This window comes from Carcharodon carcharias, chromosome 2 (assembly GCF_017639515.1).
Source record: "Carcharodon carcharias isolate sCarCar2 chromosome 2, sCarCar2.pri, whole genome shotgun sequence".
Lineage (NCBI taxonomy): Eukaryota > Metazoa > Chordata > Chondrichthyes > Lamniformes > Lamnidae > Carcharodon > Carcharodon carcharias.
The window spans coordinates 152,524,912-152,540,780 of NC_054468.1; the positions used below are offsets into that span (position 1 = coordinate 152,524,912).

The following is a 15,869-nucleotide window of genomic DNA, read 5'->3' on the forward strand; positions in this document are numbered from 1 at the left end:
TGTCTGCGTCGGACAGCCTGCCTGCGTGTCTGCGTCGGACAGCCTGCGTCTCCGTCCGTCCGTGTCCGTCCGGCCGTGCGTCCCATTCCGGCCGTCCGGCCGTGCGTCCCATTCCGGCCGTCCGGCCGTGCGTCCCATTCCGGCCGTCCGGCCGTGCGTCCCATTCCGGCCGTCCGTCCGTCCGTCCCATTCCGGCCGTCCGGCCGTCCGTCCCATTCCGGCCATCCGGCCGTCCGTCCCATTCCGGCCGTCCGGCCGTCCGTCCCATTCCGGCCGTCCGGCCGTCCGTCCCATTCCGGCCGTCCGTCCCATTCCGGCCGTCCGTCCCATTCCGGCCGGCCGTCCCATTCCGGCCGTCCGTCCCATTCCGGCCGGCCGTCCGTCCCATTCCGGCCGGCCGTCCGTCCCATTCCGGCCGTCCGTCCCATTCCGGCCGTCCGTCCCATTCCGGCCGTCCGTCCCATTCCGGCCGTCCGTCCCATTCCGGCCGTCCGTCCCATTCCGGCCGTCCGTCCCATTCCGGCCGTCCGTCCCATTCCGGCCGTCCGTCCCATTCCGGCCGTCCGGCCGTCCGTCCCATTCCGGCCGTCCGGCCGTCCGGCCCATTCCGGCCGTCCGGCCGTCCGGCCCATTCCGGCCGTCCGGCCGTCCGGCCCATTCCGGCCGTCCGGCCGTCCGGCCCATTCCGGCCGTCCGGCCGTCCGGCCCATTCCGGCCGTCCGGCCGTCCGGCCGTCCGTCCCATTCCGGCCGTCCGGCCCATTCCGGCCGTCCGGCCCATTCCGGCCGTCCGGCCCATTCCGGCCGTCCGGCCCATTCCGGCCGTCCGGCCCATTCCGGCCGTCCGGCCCATTCCGGCCGTCCGGCCCATTCCGGCCGTCCGGCCCATTCCGGCCGTCCGGCCCATTCCGGCCGTCCGGCCCATTCCGGCCGTCCGGCCGTCCGGCCCATTCCGGCCGTCCGGCCGTCCGGCCCATTCCGGCCGTCCGGCCCATTCCGGCCGTCCGGCCGTCCGGCCCATTCCGGCCGTCCGGCCGTCCGTCCCATTCCGGCCGTCCGGCCGTCCGTCCCATTCCGGCCGTCCGGCCGTCCGTCCCATTCCGGCCGTCCGGCCGTCCGTCCCATTCCGGCCGTCCGGCCGTCCGTCCCATTCCGGCCGTCCGGCCGTCCGTCCCATTCCGGCCGTCCGGCCGTCCGTCCCATTCCGGCCGTCCGGCCGTCCGTCCCATTCCGGCCGTCCGGCCGTCCGTCCCATTCCGGCCGTCCGGCCGTCCGTCCCATTCCGGCCGTCCGGCCGTCCGTCCCATTCCGGCCGTCCGGCCGTCCGTCCCATTCCGGCCGTCCGGCCGTCCGTCCCATTCCGGCCGTCCGGCCGTCCGTCCCATTCCGGCCGTCCGGCCGTCCGTCCCATTCCGGCCGTCCGGCCGTCCGTCCCATTCCGGCCGTCCGGCCGTCCGTCCCATTCCGGCCGTCCGGCCGTCCGTCCCATTCCGGCCGTCCGGCCGTCCGTCCCATTCCGGCCGTCCGGCCGTCCGTCCCATTCCGGCCGTCCGGCCGTCCGTCCCATTCCGGCCGTCCGGCCGTCCGTCCCATTCCGCCTCCGGCCGTCCGTCCCATTCCGCCTCCGGCCGTCCGTCCCATTCCGCCTCCGGCCGTCCGTCCCATTCCGCCTCCGGCCGTCCGTCCCATTCCGCCTCCGGCCGTCCGTCCCATTCCGCCTCCGGCCGTCCGTCCCATTCCGCCTCCGGCCGTCCGTCCCATTCCGCCTCCGGCCGTCCGTCCCATTCCGCCTCCGGCCGTCCGTCCCATTCCGCCTCCGGCCGTCTGTCTCATTCCGTCTCCGGCCGTCCCCCTCCGTCCGGACGGCCATCCGTCTCCGGCCCTGTGTCCGTCCCCGTCCGTGCGTGCCCGTCCGTCCCCGTCCGTCCACGCTCTTCCATCTGTGCCCCTCCGTCCCTGTGCGAGACAGAGTGGGGCATCTCTCTCTGGGCCCCTGTTGCTAGGCAACAGCACATTTTTTTTTCTACTCGTATTTGTTTTACACCCACCCATCCAAGGGTCATAAAACTCATTAGAAATGCAGGTATATAAATAGAGCTTCAGACCTGCTGTCTCCACTCAAAAATGAAACTAGATCCCAGGTTTCACCTTTTAACCCACCAATTTCCTAATAAATCACATTATGTATTTAGGGTGGCAGAGGGCGCTCCAGACACATCATAACAAAACTATGGGAATTAGAGGTGGAGGTCAGTGTTTTTAGATGGTCCTTCCTATCTGTTGACTCTAGGTGTGGTGTTTGGTTACTGGATAGGCTGTAGTCATACTCTGGTACTTCCTTAACACTTGTTTATTAATACTACAACTAAACATGGACTTCAGCGGTTTAGCAGATACATGGGAACACCACCACCTGGAAGTTCCCCTCCAAACCACGCACCATCCTGACTTGGAACTATATTGCCAGGTCAAAATCCTGGAAGTTCCTCCCTAACAACACTATGGGTGTACCTACACCACATGGACTGCAGCAGTTCAAGAAAGCAGCTCACCATCACCTTCTCAAGGGCAATTAGAGACGGGCAATAAATGCTGGCCTAGCCAGAGATGCTCACATCCATGAACAAAAAAAACAGGTTACAGAGTAGGCATGTTACTCCTGACAAAAGTGTTCCAATCCCTCACACGTGACTGACTGATACCAGTGAGACGTTATCATCTATGTCATACATTAACATATCGTGTCTGTTAACCCTTTATAGCGTATCACCCGTTCTCCCCCCCCCCCCCAAGTATGTTATCTACTTTTTAAACAAAATAAAACTGTGTCTTTAACTGTTTACATTTCATTTCTGTAACTCCATTTTCACAACTACAGCTCCTACCCAACTCCAACTCCTCCCCCTCCCCAAGTCACAGTTGTGAGGGATTCAGTCTCCCACAGTATTTTTGGCTGAGGGAAGATGTCTTGGAGACATGCGGGTTTCAATCTATCTTGGAGAGCATCATCAGCAGAATGGGAAAGTAAGGTTACATGCTGATAAGCAGAGTGTGGGTTTCAGAACTAGTGAACTGCAAGAACAATAAGAACAATGAGGGCTTTTTAATGGAAGACTGGCTTGAGGCTGAAGGGCTCTCTTTGGACTCTCTGGGGCTGGAAGAGAAGAAATTAGGGCTCTGAGGAACTTTATGCACTCTCAAAGCACAAGGAAAAGATCTTAAGAAGAAGAATGATTTTCAACTCCAGGGAAGACTCTCTCAGCTGTATCAAAAACTGTAAAGGGTTTTAAGATCTGAGATTGTAATGAATCTGGACGATGAAGAAAAAAAGCGACAAAATTCTAGCAAACCTTTCAGGAAAAGAGCAGATGATTTCCCGATAGTATTTCAGAAGGGCTGTCTACTTTCTGTAGGCAGTGATCATAGGGCCACACTTTTCTCTGTGTGAGGCTGCTCCACTCTGGACAATGGGAAGAATTGTTGAAGATATGGAGACAAGACAGCACCATCTCCTGCAATGGGACGAAATTCAATGATAAAATGAATACTAATTTCCTGTAGACAAACTCAGAGACAAGATTGCTCTACAGGGTTCTGCAGCTTTAGAAAAGCTCAAGATTCTGTTGCAGTTTCTGTGCTGACATACAACTCCCGAGGAAAGATGATTTTCAGCTGGGACTTGATTGACTTTCACCCTTGGAAGCTACCAGCTCTTTGGCAGTGTGATCCTCTGTGGACTCTGACATGGAATCAGGCAAGGTACTCTCTCCAGAAGAATCTTCATGGGCAGTGAGTGATAGATTATGTATTGGTGGGTTCTGTGGAACAAAGATCTGAATGCTGCTCAGCCACTAGAAACACAGCTGACTCTAAAAAAGGCATCAGAGACTTGGTATGATGTATTTATCGATTGGAAAGATGGACAACCGCTAGGACCTCATCCTCCAACAGATCACTCAGTGTTGCAATGGCTTCTTCCTCATCACTTTCAGCCAATTCAGGTCCACTAATTCGTCATATGGATGGTTATCATCTACTGCAGTGTCTTCTGTGCCTGTCACCTCTGGCCTAACCTCATGAAGAACTGAGAGATTCATGACTTCAACCTCCACCTGAGGTCTAGTGGATGGTGTCTCTGAAAGAAAGACACTTGTGGCTGATTGAATAAACTTCCTCAGTTGCTGTGGGCTGAAGTTCCACTGGTTCAAAGTAAAAGGTTAAAAATTATTCCATGACATTGAGTTGTTCAAATGCAGGACATCATCCGTTTTTTTCTAGAATTCCTAGAAGTATGCCAACATTGCCACTCAATGAGGATGTGCATTTGATTGTGGACAACATAGAGAGAATCAATGATCTATCGCCCCCTGTAATGAAGAGGAGCAATAATCCCGCCTTTAATTGGAAGGTCATGCCATCTGGACCTTGTAATTTGATGTTTGATGGATGAAAGGGTATTGGCTGAAGTCAGTCAAGGTCATTTGCTAGTATTTTAACACTAGCTCCAGAATCAATTTTAATGGTGGTATTGAAGCATCTAAACTGCACTGTAACTGACCAATAGTCTGGAATAAGACCATTAACTTCCCATAGGAACTCTGTAATTTAATATTTGTCTTGATTTCCAATTTCTTGGGTGGAGTGTGTGTTATAAATATTTTGTCTTCTAACTCAATTAAGGTTGTTGGATTAGCAGAAACATTTGAAGTATCCAGCTTTGTCGCACTGGACGCATTCCACGCCCTCTAATGGGCAGTCCTGGTGTCTACGTTGGTTCTTCGCACCACAATGCAAGCATCTCAAAATGTTTGCTAATGTGGAGTTTCCTGCCCTTTTGCTCATTTTGGCAGGCTTTCTTAAAGGTGGGACTGCTGCCTGTGGGCCTACCCAGTCAACTGAGTGAAGTGATGCCAGTTGGGCTCTCGAAAGTTAGCCTGTCTCGCACACTGGACCACTTTAATTAAAATAAGGTCATCTTTGGACTGCAAAAAGTCAGAGAGATTTTCATCTTGGATGCCCTCAACTATGCGATCACGGATTAGCTTGTCCTTTCAGCACCCCTTATCTGCAAGAACTAGCCAGGCAATATAGGTCGGTCAGAAATAATACAACCAATTCCCCACGTGGTTGGAGCCTTTGCTTAAAATATGCTCACTCTATAAGTAAGTTTTGCTTTTGATTAAAAAAGATGTCAAGTGCTTTGAAGATGGTCTCAAAGTCCACGGTGGGCTACCTCCACTTCCTGTCTCAGGAGAACATCGTCTGCTACTGGACCTACAACATAAACTAAGGAATTTGATGCTTCTGCTCTTTAGCATGAAGGCCCAATGCTGCTCCATATCAAAGAAAATGGAGTTTCCATTAATCCCACTTCTGGCCTCTCTGTGGGTCCTTGAGACAGTCAAACAGGCAGGGTAGGACCAGGGACAGCTCACCGAGTTAGGGTCATTGTTACCTTTATCCAGTTTGCCTCTTCCTTCCATTGAGTTGTAAATACAAGCTGCTATCAAGTTTTTCTTCACTCTGTAGTTCCGTGGATAGCACCAATGTATTTTTTTACATTGATATCTGTCCAATGCTGCCACCATGTTTTGAGATGCTCCTGGTTATTGGACAGACTGCGATCATACTTTGGTACTTGCTCTGGTAATCGCACTTAAGGATGTGAAAGCTGCAGAGTGATTGCAAGAGAGATTTTTGAAAATGCTTTCAGGGTTGAAGGACTTCAGATACATGGATAGATTGGAGAAGTAGAGAGAAGTTTGAGAAGAAATTTGATAAGAGTTGTTCAAAATCATGAAGGGTCTAAACAGAGTAGATAGAAACGATTGGTGGAAGGGTCAAGAACCAGAAGAAAGTGGTTTAAGGTCATTGCAAAAGAGGTAATGAGGAAAAACTTTTTTATGAAACAAGGATTTGAAATGTACTACCTGAGAGTGTGGTGGAGGCAGATTGTGGTTTTCAAAAAGAATTTTGATAAGCAGCTGAAGGGAAAATATTTGCGGGTCTATGGGGGAAAGGCAGAGGAATGGGACTAGCTGAGCTGCTCTTGCAGAGAACATGGACATAAGGCCAAAACAGTGTTATATAAAAGTTCATCATAACCTTCGCGCTTTAATATGAGAGATTTAATATATGAGAGAGAGAGAGAGAACAACATTATCTACATCATACATTAGCATATCCCTTCTGTTAACCCTTTATGCTACAAGTCAGTGCCAGGACTGTTGTTCCAAGAACATGAATGCAATGCAAGATGGTTTAAGGATCTGACAGTAATGATCAAGTTAAACGAGTTCACTTTGAAATGGCAAGTTTGACCAACTCCACCAGTCAATTCATTACCCATCACACACCTATCAATAATCTTTATCAAACAGTACTTGACCCTAAAATTAATATGCTTTCAGTTACAGCAGAAGAGGAGGCCATTTGGCCCCTTATGCCCATGTTCTCTGCAACAGCAACTCAGCTAGACCCACTCCTCTGTTTTTTGCCCTTGCACATGCAAATATTTTCTCTTCAGCTGCTTATCAAAGTCCCTTTTGAAAGTCATTATTGGCTTTGCCTCCACCACACTCTCAGGTCGTACATTTCAAATTATTACCACTTGCTTCATAAAAGGTTTTTCCTCATGTTGCCATTGCTGCTTTTGCCAATGACCTTAAACATCTGTCCTCTGGTTCTTGACCCTTCCACCAATGGAAAAAGTTTCTACTTACTCTGTTTAGACCCTTCATGATTTTGAACACCTCCTTTCAATCTTCTCTCAGATGAATAACCACTACTTCTCCAATCTATCCATATATCTGAAGTCATTCAACTCTGAAATCATTTTTGAAAATCTCTTTTGCAACCTCTTTAAAGCTTTCACTTCCTTCCCAAAGTGTGATTACCAGAATTGGACACAATATTCCACTTGAGGCCAAAACAGTGTTACATAAAAGTTCATCATAACGTCCTAGCTTTAATACTCTATGCCTCTATTTATAAAGCTCAAGAATTTCAAACCCCTTTTTTGACTCCTGCCCTGCCACCATCAATGATTTACGCACATCTACCCTAGAGGAGTTGTAGAATTTACCTTTTATTTTATGTTGCTTCTCTTCACTCTTCTTACCAAAATTTATCACTTCACTCTTCTTTGCATTAAATTTCAAGTACCACATTTTCACTCATTCAACCTACCAGTCTATATCCTCTTCAAGCCTATCACTATCATCCTCACACTTCAATACTTCCAAATTTTGTCCCATCTGCAAATTTTGAATTTGTGCCCTGTACCTCCAGTCCCAGGTCATTAATAGATATTTAAAAAAGCAGTGGTCCTGGTACCAACCAATGGGGAACCACTATAAGCCTTCCTACAGGTCAAAAAAACTAATGTTCACCACTACTCTCTGCTTCCTGTTACACAGCCAAATTCGTACACATGCTGTCATGGTACCTTTTCTTCCAGCAGCCTCAACTTTGCTGGCACTTGAATCAAGCGCCTTTTAGAGGTCCATGTACACCATTTAAACCGCATCAACCTCATCAAAAAAAATTTAATCAAGTTAATTAAACATAATTTGTCTTTAACAAATCCTTGCTTGTTTTCCTTATTTTGTCCACGTTTGTCCAAGTGACTGAAACTTTTGTCACGGATTATCCACTCGAAAAGCTTTCCCAACAAGGTTAAATTGACTGGTCTATATTTATGTATATATATATATATATGTATATATTTATATATATTTATATATTTATATTTAAGTTTATCCTTATGCCCTTTTTTGAACAAGACAGTAATGCTTGCAATTTTCCAATCCTTTGGCACCACCTCCAATCCGGATTGGAAGATTATGATTGGTGCCTCCATAATTTCCCTCAGCATCCTTGGATGCATCCTATCAGGTCCTGGCATCTTATCAACTTTAAATACAGTCAGCCTTTCTAATACCTTCTCCGAATAAATTTGAGCCAATTCAATATTTGAGCTAAAACAAAAATACCTGGAAAAAATCAGCAGGTCTGACAGCATCTGCGGAGAGGAATACAGTTAACGTTTCAAGTCCGAACGACTCCTCGTCAGAACTAAGGAAAAATAGAAAAGAGGTGAAATATAAGCTGGTTTCAAGGGGGAGGGTGGAACAGGTAGAGCTGGATAGAGGGCCACCTAGCAGCTAACCAGCTTATATTTCACCTCTTTTCTATTTTTCCTTAGTTCTGATGAGGAGTCGTTCGGACTCGAAACGTTAACTGTATTCATCTCCGCAGATGCTGTCAGACCTGCTGAGTTTTTCCAGGTATTTTTGTTTTTGTTTTGGATTTCCAGCATCCGCAGTTTTTTGCTTTTATCTCAATATTTGAGCTAACTCCTCTTTCACTATTATTTTGATGCTTGGTAAAGATAAATGCAAAGTGCTTATTTAATACCTCAGCCATGCTCACTATCTCCAAACATAGACCTCCTCTTGGTCCCTAACTGTGCCTCTCCTCCTCCTCTTAGTACCCTTTTACTATTTATTTGCCTACAGAAGACTTTTGGATTTCTTTTTATATGTTAGCTGCCAGCCTTGTCTCACACTATTTGCCTCTTATTTACCTTACCCTCACACATTTGTACCTTACCCTCACACTGTTGCAAGCCTCACTTATACATCTCAAAGCTTGTACACACTTAAAGCTATTGATTTATGACAGCCACATTACCCAACATATTGCAGCATACTCGCTGACATGCTTTTCTCTTTCTTACAAGAAAGAGTAGCAAATAAGAGCAGACAGCGGGAAAGAACTAGAGGAGGACTAGCTGCCTGCATGCTTCATCACTTCATGGAAGAGATACTGTTGACCATCATGGGAAGGGAAGCACTACACCTCATCCCATAATCTTTACTGACACAAGCTGCAGAACGTACAAGCACACACTTCTTTCTTACTCCTCTCCCTGCACCATAATCTTGTCATTTCCCTTTCACGTAAAGGAAGACGACTGAAAAAAGACCGAATACCATCTTACATTTGCTGCATCAAGTCAGAGACTGACACTGCATGTGTCAGAGAGCTCGGATAGAAGAGAGATCTGTATGTGGACATGTGACATAAGTGTGCAGGAGCCAGTAAAGCTGAGGATGCGGCGTAAGAGGGATGGCACAGGGGTTAGCTTCCCTGAGGGCACGATGTTATTTACATCTCCAACAGCAGTCCCACAGGGGCCATACACAAACATTAGTCACCTTGACAGTGACAGGCAATGTTGTCCTTGCCCTATTTTGAGCTGCAGATGTGGCTGTAGCAGTTAGCAGATTTCAGTCAAGACCTCTCATGAAGTAAGACATCTTGAGCATTGATTTGCACAGGGAAGATAGTGCTCCCTTAAGACCATCTGCAGATATGGCCACTGCTGAGAGCTATTCTATCACTCCTTCCTTTTCTAGCAGTTTGCCCTGCTCTGCTTGCCCTCTCTTCATTCTCCTATTCATGCTCAGTTCCCAGAAGAAACCCTACCAGGCCACCCATATTTCAAAGCAACTTGTTTCTGTACTCAACAAAACTGCTGTTTCAGCACCAGCCAGAACACACCCACAGTCTATTCAAACTTTAGATAAGTGTAGGAAATTTCCAAAAAACACTTAAAATTGCACCAACATAGTAAGAAAATGATTCAGCAATTAATCTGGAAAAAGTTCATGAACCCTTTGAATAGTGTTGCTGTGGGAGAGGGGGTGGGGTCTTTCAGTCCACTTAACTTTTCGCTCAACTGTACAAGATCATGGTCATTTCTGGTCTTAATTTTTTGCATTATCCTGAGGTGCAAGCAAACCAGAAGGAAAATAAGCTTTGCAGCACAAGAAGTTTCAACCCTCAAAAGTATATAATGCAACGATAACCAAGACAACAATCTCAGCAGTTTTATACCTCAGTCTTCCACTGTTTCCAGATCATACTTCATGTAAGAAAATTAAGTTGTGAATTGATAATCTTTGCACATTTGATAAGATTTTAACATAAGTATTCCAAATTAATTTACATAGTGTTATCGCCACTGCAGATGTTAATTGTTGGGTAAACCAAATCCCAGAGGGAAACTTGGCTCACAGGCCATACCCTTTTTCTTTTGATTTCTGATCTAAGCAGCAAGAAATCCAGGAACACTTCTGGGATTTAAAAAATTAGAAGTAGAAGTTTTATTAACAAGAAGAAAAGAAAACTTAAGCACACGAGATTACAGTTATACAGTTGAAATTAGTCTTACAAAGCATTCCCCCAAACAACACTCTACTTGGTCAGACCTGCAAGTAAACACATTCCAGGCAAGACTCTCTTACAGATGCCGAACTATAAAAATCCAGTAACATTACTCAAGGAAAACTGCTGTAGCTTTAATAAAGGCATACTACATGACCTCTTAAACACTCTCCCACTCTTCTGTAGAAATCCAAAATTTCAGAACAAGACAGCTTTTTGCATCCCGAGGCTTTTCTGGCTTGACTAGATGGCTGATTCAAACTGCATCTTCGCCCTTCCTATAGTTGTTTCCAGGAGATCTTCCTCACATAGCCAACAGCCAACCACTAAGCTCTCTACAGTAACTCTAAAATACCTTTTTCTCCCTTTCATCTCAGTTTCATTGCTCTCACAGCTCTTGAAATTCAAGATAAAAGCAAAAAACGGCGGATGCTGGAAATCCAAAACAAAAATACCTGGAGAAACTCAGCAGATCTGACAGCATCTGCGGAGAGCAACCCTTGGACAGTGAGGAGAGGTTAAGGGGCAGGTGTTGCACCTTCTGTGGTTGCATGGGAAGGTGCCGTGGGAGGGGGTTGAGGTGTAGGAGGTGATGGAGGAGTGGACCAGAGTGTGCCAGAGGGGACAATCCCTGTGGAATGCTGCATGACTCTTCAACAGTGCTAAGAAAAAGTAGAAAAGATGTGAAATATAAACTGGTTTGTGGGGAGGGGGGGGGAGGGACAGGGGGAGCTGCATGGAGGGCCAGTGATAGGTGGAGATAACCAAAAGATGTCATAGTCAAAAAGGACAAAGAGGTGTTGAAGGCGGTGATATTATCTAAGGAATGTGATAATAGGTGACATTAAGGGTAGAAAGCAGGACGAGCAAGGTATAGATAGCCCTAGTGGGGTTGGGGTGGGAGGAAGGGATCAAAATAGGCTAAAAGATAGAGATAAAACAATGGATGGAAATACATTTAAAAATAATAGAAATAGGTGGGAAACGAAAAATCCTTATAAATTATTGGAAAAAAAAGGGGATCGGAAAAGGGATGGGGATGGAGGAGAGAGTTCATGACGTAAAATTGTTGAACTCAATATTCAGTCTGGAAGGCTGTAAAGTGCCGAGTCAGAAGATGAGGTGCTGTTCCTCCAGTTTGCGTTGAGCTTCACTGGAACAATGCAGCAGGCCAAGGACAGACATGTGGGTATGAGAGCAGGGTGGTGTGTTGAAATGGCAAGTGACAGGGAGGTCTGGGTCATGCTTGCGGACAGACCGAAGGTGTTCGGCAAAGCAGTCACCCAGTCTGCGTTTGGTCTCTCCAATGTAGAGGAAACCGCATTGGGAGCAGCGAATGCAATAGACTAAATTGAGGGAAGTGCAAGTGAAATGCTGCTTCACTTGAAAGGAGTGTTTGGGCCCTTGGACAGTGAGGAGAGGGTAAAGGGCAGGTGTTGCACCTTCTGTGGTTGCATGGGAAGGTGCCGTGGGAGGGGGTTGAGGTGTAGGAGGTGATGGAGGAGTGGACCAGGGTGTGCCGGAGGGAACAATCCCTGTGGAATGCCGCCGGGGTGGGGGAGGAGAGAAGATGTGTTTGGTGGTGGCATCATACTGGAGTAGGCGGAAATGGCGGAGAATGATCCTTTGAATGCGGAGGCTGGTGGGGTGAAAAGTTTTGCTTCCAATTTTCACCCCTCCATCATTTTCACATGGTCCATCTCTGACACTTCCCTTCCCTTCCTTAACCTCTGTCTCAATTTCTGGTGATAGACTGTCCACCAATATTCATTACAAGCCTACAGACTCCCACAGCTACTTCGACTACAGCTCCTCACATCCCGCTTCCTGTAAGAACTCCATCCCATTCTCTCAGTTCCTTCGCCTCCGTCGCATCTGTTCCGATGATGCTACCTTCAAAAACAGTTCCTCTGATATGTCTTCCTTCTTTCTTAACCGAGGTTTTCCACCCATGGTGGTTGACGGCCCTCAACCGTGTCCGGCTCATCTCCCACGCATCCACCCTCACACCTTCCTCTCCCTCCCAGAACCATGATAGGGTCCCCCTTGTCCTCACGTATCTTAAACATCCCCCAACCTGTCTGGAGTAACCTTTCCCCAGCTTAATTAAATCACACAAGCATGCACATCACCCCCAAAAATAATTTATAAAATAACGTCCATTCTCTCAATAATTCAAACCTACCTGCAGGTTCTCCTCCACCATTAGGAGACAGGTTAGTCCAGAAAATAGAGTGATTAATATGACCCCCACCATTAAATCGCAGTGCTGGCTGCAGAGCAACTTGAGTTGTCACATCACCTAAAATGCATGAAATAAACTATTATGATGCGGTCATGTTGAAGAAATTATTCAATGTGTGGAAATATATTTAATGAAAGCAAAAGCACAAGCACAAGCACAATCTTTCCACAATGGAATGCTTTTTTATCCTACACCCCAACTTGTAACTCCTTCTCGCTAAAAAAAAACCAACACAGGAGTTGTATGTCCTGTTCTAGTTAATCTTCCCATTATGTCTCTGCTCTAAGGAAAACACAAGAACATGAGAAACAGGAGCAGTGGTAAACCATTTGGCCCTCCAAACCTGCTCCATCATTCAATACAATCACAGCTGATCTTGGGCTTCAACTCCACCTTCCAATCCGGTCCCCAAATCCCTTAATTCCCCGAGATACCAAAAATCTGTCGATTTAAGCCTTAAATGTATTCAATGGTGCAGCATCCATGACCGTCTTGGGTAGAGAATTCCAAAGATTCACAACCCTTTGAGTGAAATAATTTCTCCTTATCTCAGACCTAAATGATCAGAACCTTGTCCTGAGGCTGTGCCCCCTTATTTTAGATTCTCCAACCAGCAGAAGCAATCTCTCAGCATCTGCCCTATCAAGCTCCTTCAGAATTTTGTAGATTCCAATGAGATCACCTCTAATTCTTTGGAACTCCAGAGAACATAAACCCAATTTACTTAGCCTGTCATCATAGGACAATCCCCTCATCCCAGGGACTAATTCAGTGAACCTTTGTTGTACCTCTTCCAACGCAAGTATATCCTTTTTTAAATGTGGAGACCAAAACCACACACATTATTCCAAATGTGTTCTCACTAAAGCCCTGCACAATCGCAGCAATACTTCTTTATTCTTGCACTTTTTTGCAATTTGCCTTCCTAATTGCTTGCTCCGCTAGCATCCTAGCTTTCTGCATACAGGCACACCTAAGTCTCTTCAAGTATTAACACAAACTTTTAAAAAAATATTCTGCTTTTCTATTCTTACAACCAAAATGAATAACTTCACACATCCCTACATTATACGCCATTTGATATCTTGTTGCCCACTCACTTAACCTGTCTATAAATCTTGGCAGCCTCTCTGTATCCTCCCCAGAGCTTACCTTCCCACCTAGCTTTGTATCACCTGCAAACTTTGAAATATTATTCTCACTCTCTTCATCCAAGTCATTAATATAGATTGTAAATAGTTGAGGCCCCAGCAATCCTTGTGGCACTCCACTATTCACTGCCTGTCAACTTTTAGAAGCTCTGTTTATCCCCACTCTCTGCTTTCTATCCATTAACCAAACCTCTTTCCATGTTAAATATTACCCCCAAATTCCATGAGCCCTTATCTTGACCATTAATCTTTTGTGTGGTACCTGATCAAATGCCTTCCTCTTCATCTACCGTACTAGTTACATCCTCAAAAAACTACTAAATTTGTTATACAGGATTTCCCTTTAGTAAAACCATATTGACTTGCTTTGATCATAATATGCTTTTCTAATTGCATTAAGACTTCCTGAATAATAGATTCCAGATTTTCCCAACAATTGATGTTAGACTAACTGGCCTATAGTTCACTGTTTTCTCTCCTCCTCGTTTCTTGAAAAATGTTGTAACATTTGCCAACTTCCAACTTAATGGGGCTGTTCCTGAATCAAAGTAATTTTGGAAAGTCAGGGCCACAGCATCCATTATCTCTGCAGCTATTTCTTTTAGAACCCTAGGGTGTAGGCTATCAGATACCGGGAATATGTTGGATTTTAGTTTCTTAAGTTTCAAAACTTTTTCTCCGCTGCTATTAATTTTGTTGAAGATTTTGAATTGTTTCTTTCAACCTGCTCCATCATTCAATACAATCACAGCTGATCTTGGGCTTCAACTCCACCTTCCCATCCGGTCCCCAAATCCCTGTTTATTTACCCCATTCAACTTAGCCAGTTCTCCCCTCATACCCATGAATTGTTTACAATTCTTGTTTGTGATTGGAGTATGTCAGTTTCAAATTTAACATGGAATTCAATGGTAAAATGATCAATATTTCCCAGTGGGTCTTGCACTATGAGATTACGAATTAACCCTGCTTCATTACACAATTCTAGACCTAAGGTAGCTTTATCCCTTTTCAGTGCCACAATGTATTGCTCCAAGAAACTGTCATGAAAACATTCTACAAACTCAACTTCTAGACCATTCTTACCAATTTGATTGCCCCAGTCTATATGAAGATTCAAGTCCCCACAATTCCTTTGTTACAAGCTCCAATAATTTCTTGATTAATGTTCTGTCCAATGGAATAACTACTGTCAGGGAGCCTATAAACTACTCCCACCAGTGTTTTCCGATTCTTGCTATTCCTAATTTCCACCCATACTGATTCTACTTCATGATCTTCTGTCTCTCTAACGTTTTTGTCATCTTTTACTCTCAGGACTGCCCCTTCTCCTTTGCCATTCTATCCTTCCTAAATAGTGTACTCTGGAATAATTATTTACTTCCATTTGTGCCATTAGTTCATCTATCCTATTGTAGACACTTCATGCATTCAGATAAAGAACTTTTAATTTCAATTTATCCTAACTTCTATTCTGTGCAATGTCCTTATTTGCTGATGTAAAATTTTTGTTAAACTCTCTGTCCCTTCCTGACCCACTCTGCTTGTCTTTGCCCACGTTGCCTCTGATACCTTGCCTTCTCTCTTTGAACTCCTAAATCTCCCTTCATCCAAACACTCCCCATCTCCGTACAAGCTCTGTCCACTGCTCTAGTTATCTGATTGGTAAGGACACTGGTCCCAGCGAGTTCAAGTGGAATAAAAACAAAGTGCTGCAAAAACTCAACAGGTCTGACAGCATCTGTGGAGAAAGAAAGAGTTAATGTTTCGAGTCCGCACGACTCTTCTTCAGAGCCTGCTCAACCACCTTGCAGTCCGTTTCCTCATCCACACAGGTAACAATTACCTCATACTTGTTGGACAAACTACATGGTGGTTTCTCATACCTGCCTGTTTCGCAATCACACCTTCCTGTCCCTGACCAGCTCTAAGGTTCTGCCTAACCCAAGGCTGCCTCCTGTTACAAAGTATCGTGGTAACTCTCCCCCTCCCTGATGCCACGCAACATCCACAATTCAAACTTCAGTTCGGCATTCAGCTGACATTACCTAAGCTACAGATACGTATTGCAGATACGGTTGTCCAGGATTGCAGTGCATTCCACAGATTCCCACATGCTGCAATTACAGCATGCCACCATCCCTGTCATTTCTGTTCAACCTAATTTATTTAATTAGCCAATTAATTAATGCTTTACACATATAATCTAATAGAAGGTTGCACACACCTAACTTGGAGACA

The 15,869-nt window shown here is 46.0% G+C and overlaps 1 protein-coding gene across 4 annotated transcripts in view; it reads right to left on the bottom strand.

Moving 5' to 3' along the window:
- The window catches only part of sod2 (superoxide dismutase 2, mitochondrial), a 37,878-nt gene that overhangs the window by 3,783 nt on the left and 18,226 nt on the right, over positions 1–15,869 (bottom strand). For all 4 annotated transcript variants that reach the window (XM_041175195.1, XM_041175204.1, XM_041175213.1 and 1 more), the window contains one exon: positions 12,418–12,534. In XM_041175195.1, the coding sequence (XP_041031129.1) occupies positions 12,418–12,534 (117 nt within the window). The remainder of the gene's footprint in view (positions 1–12,417; positions 12,535–15,869) is intronic.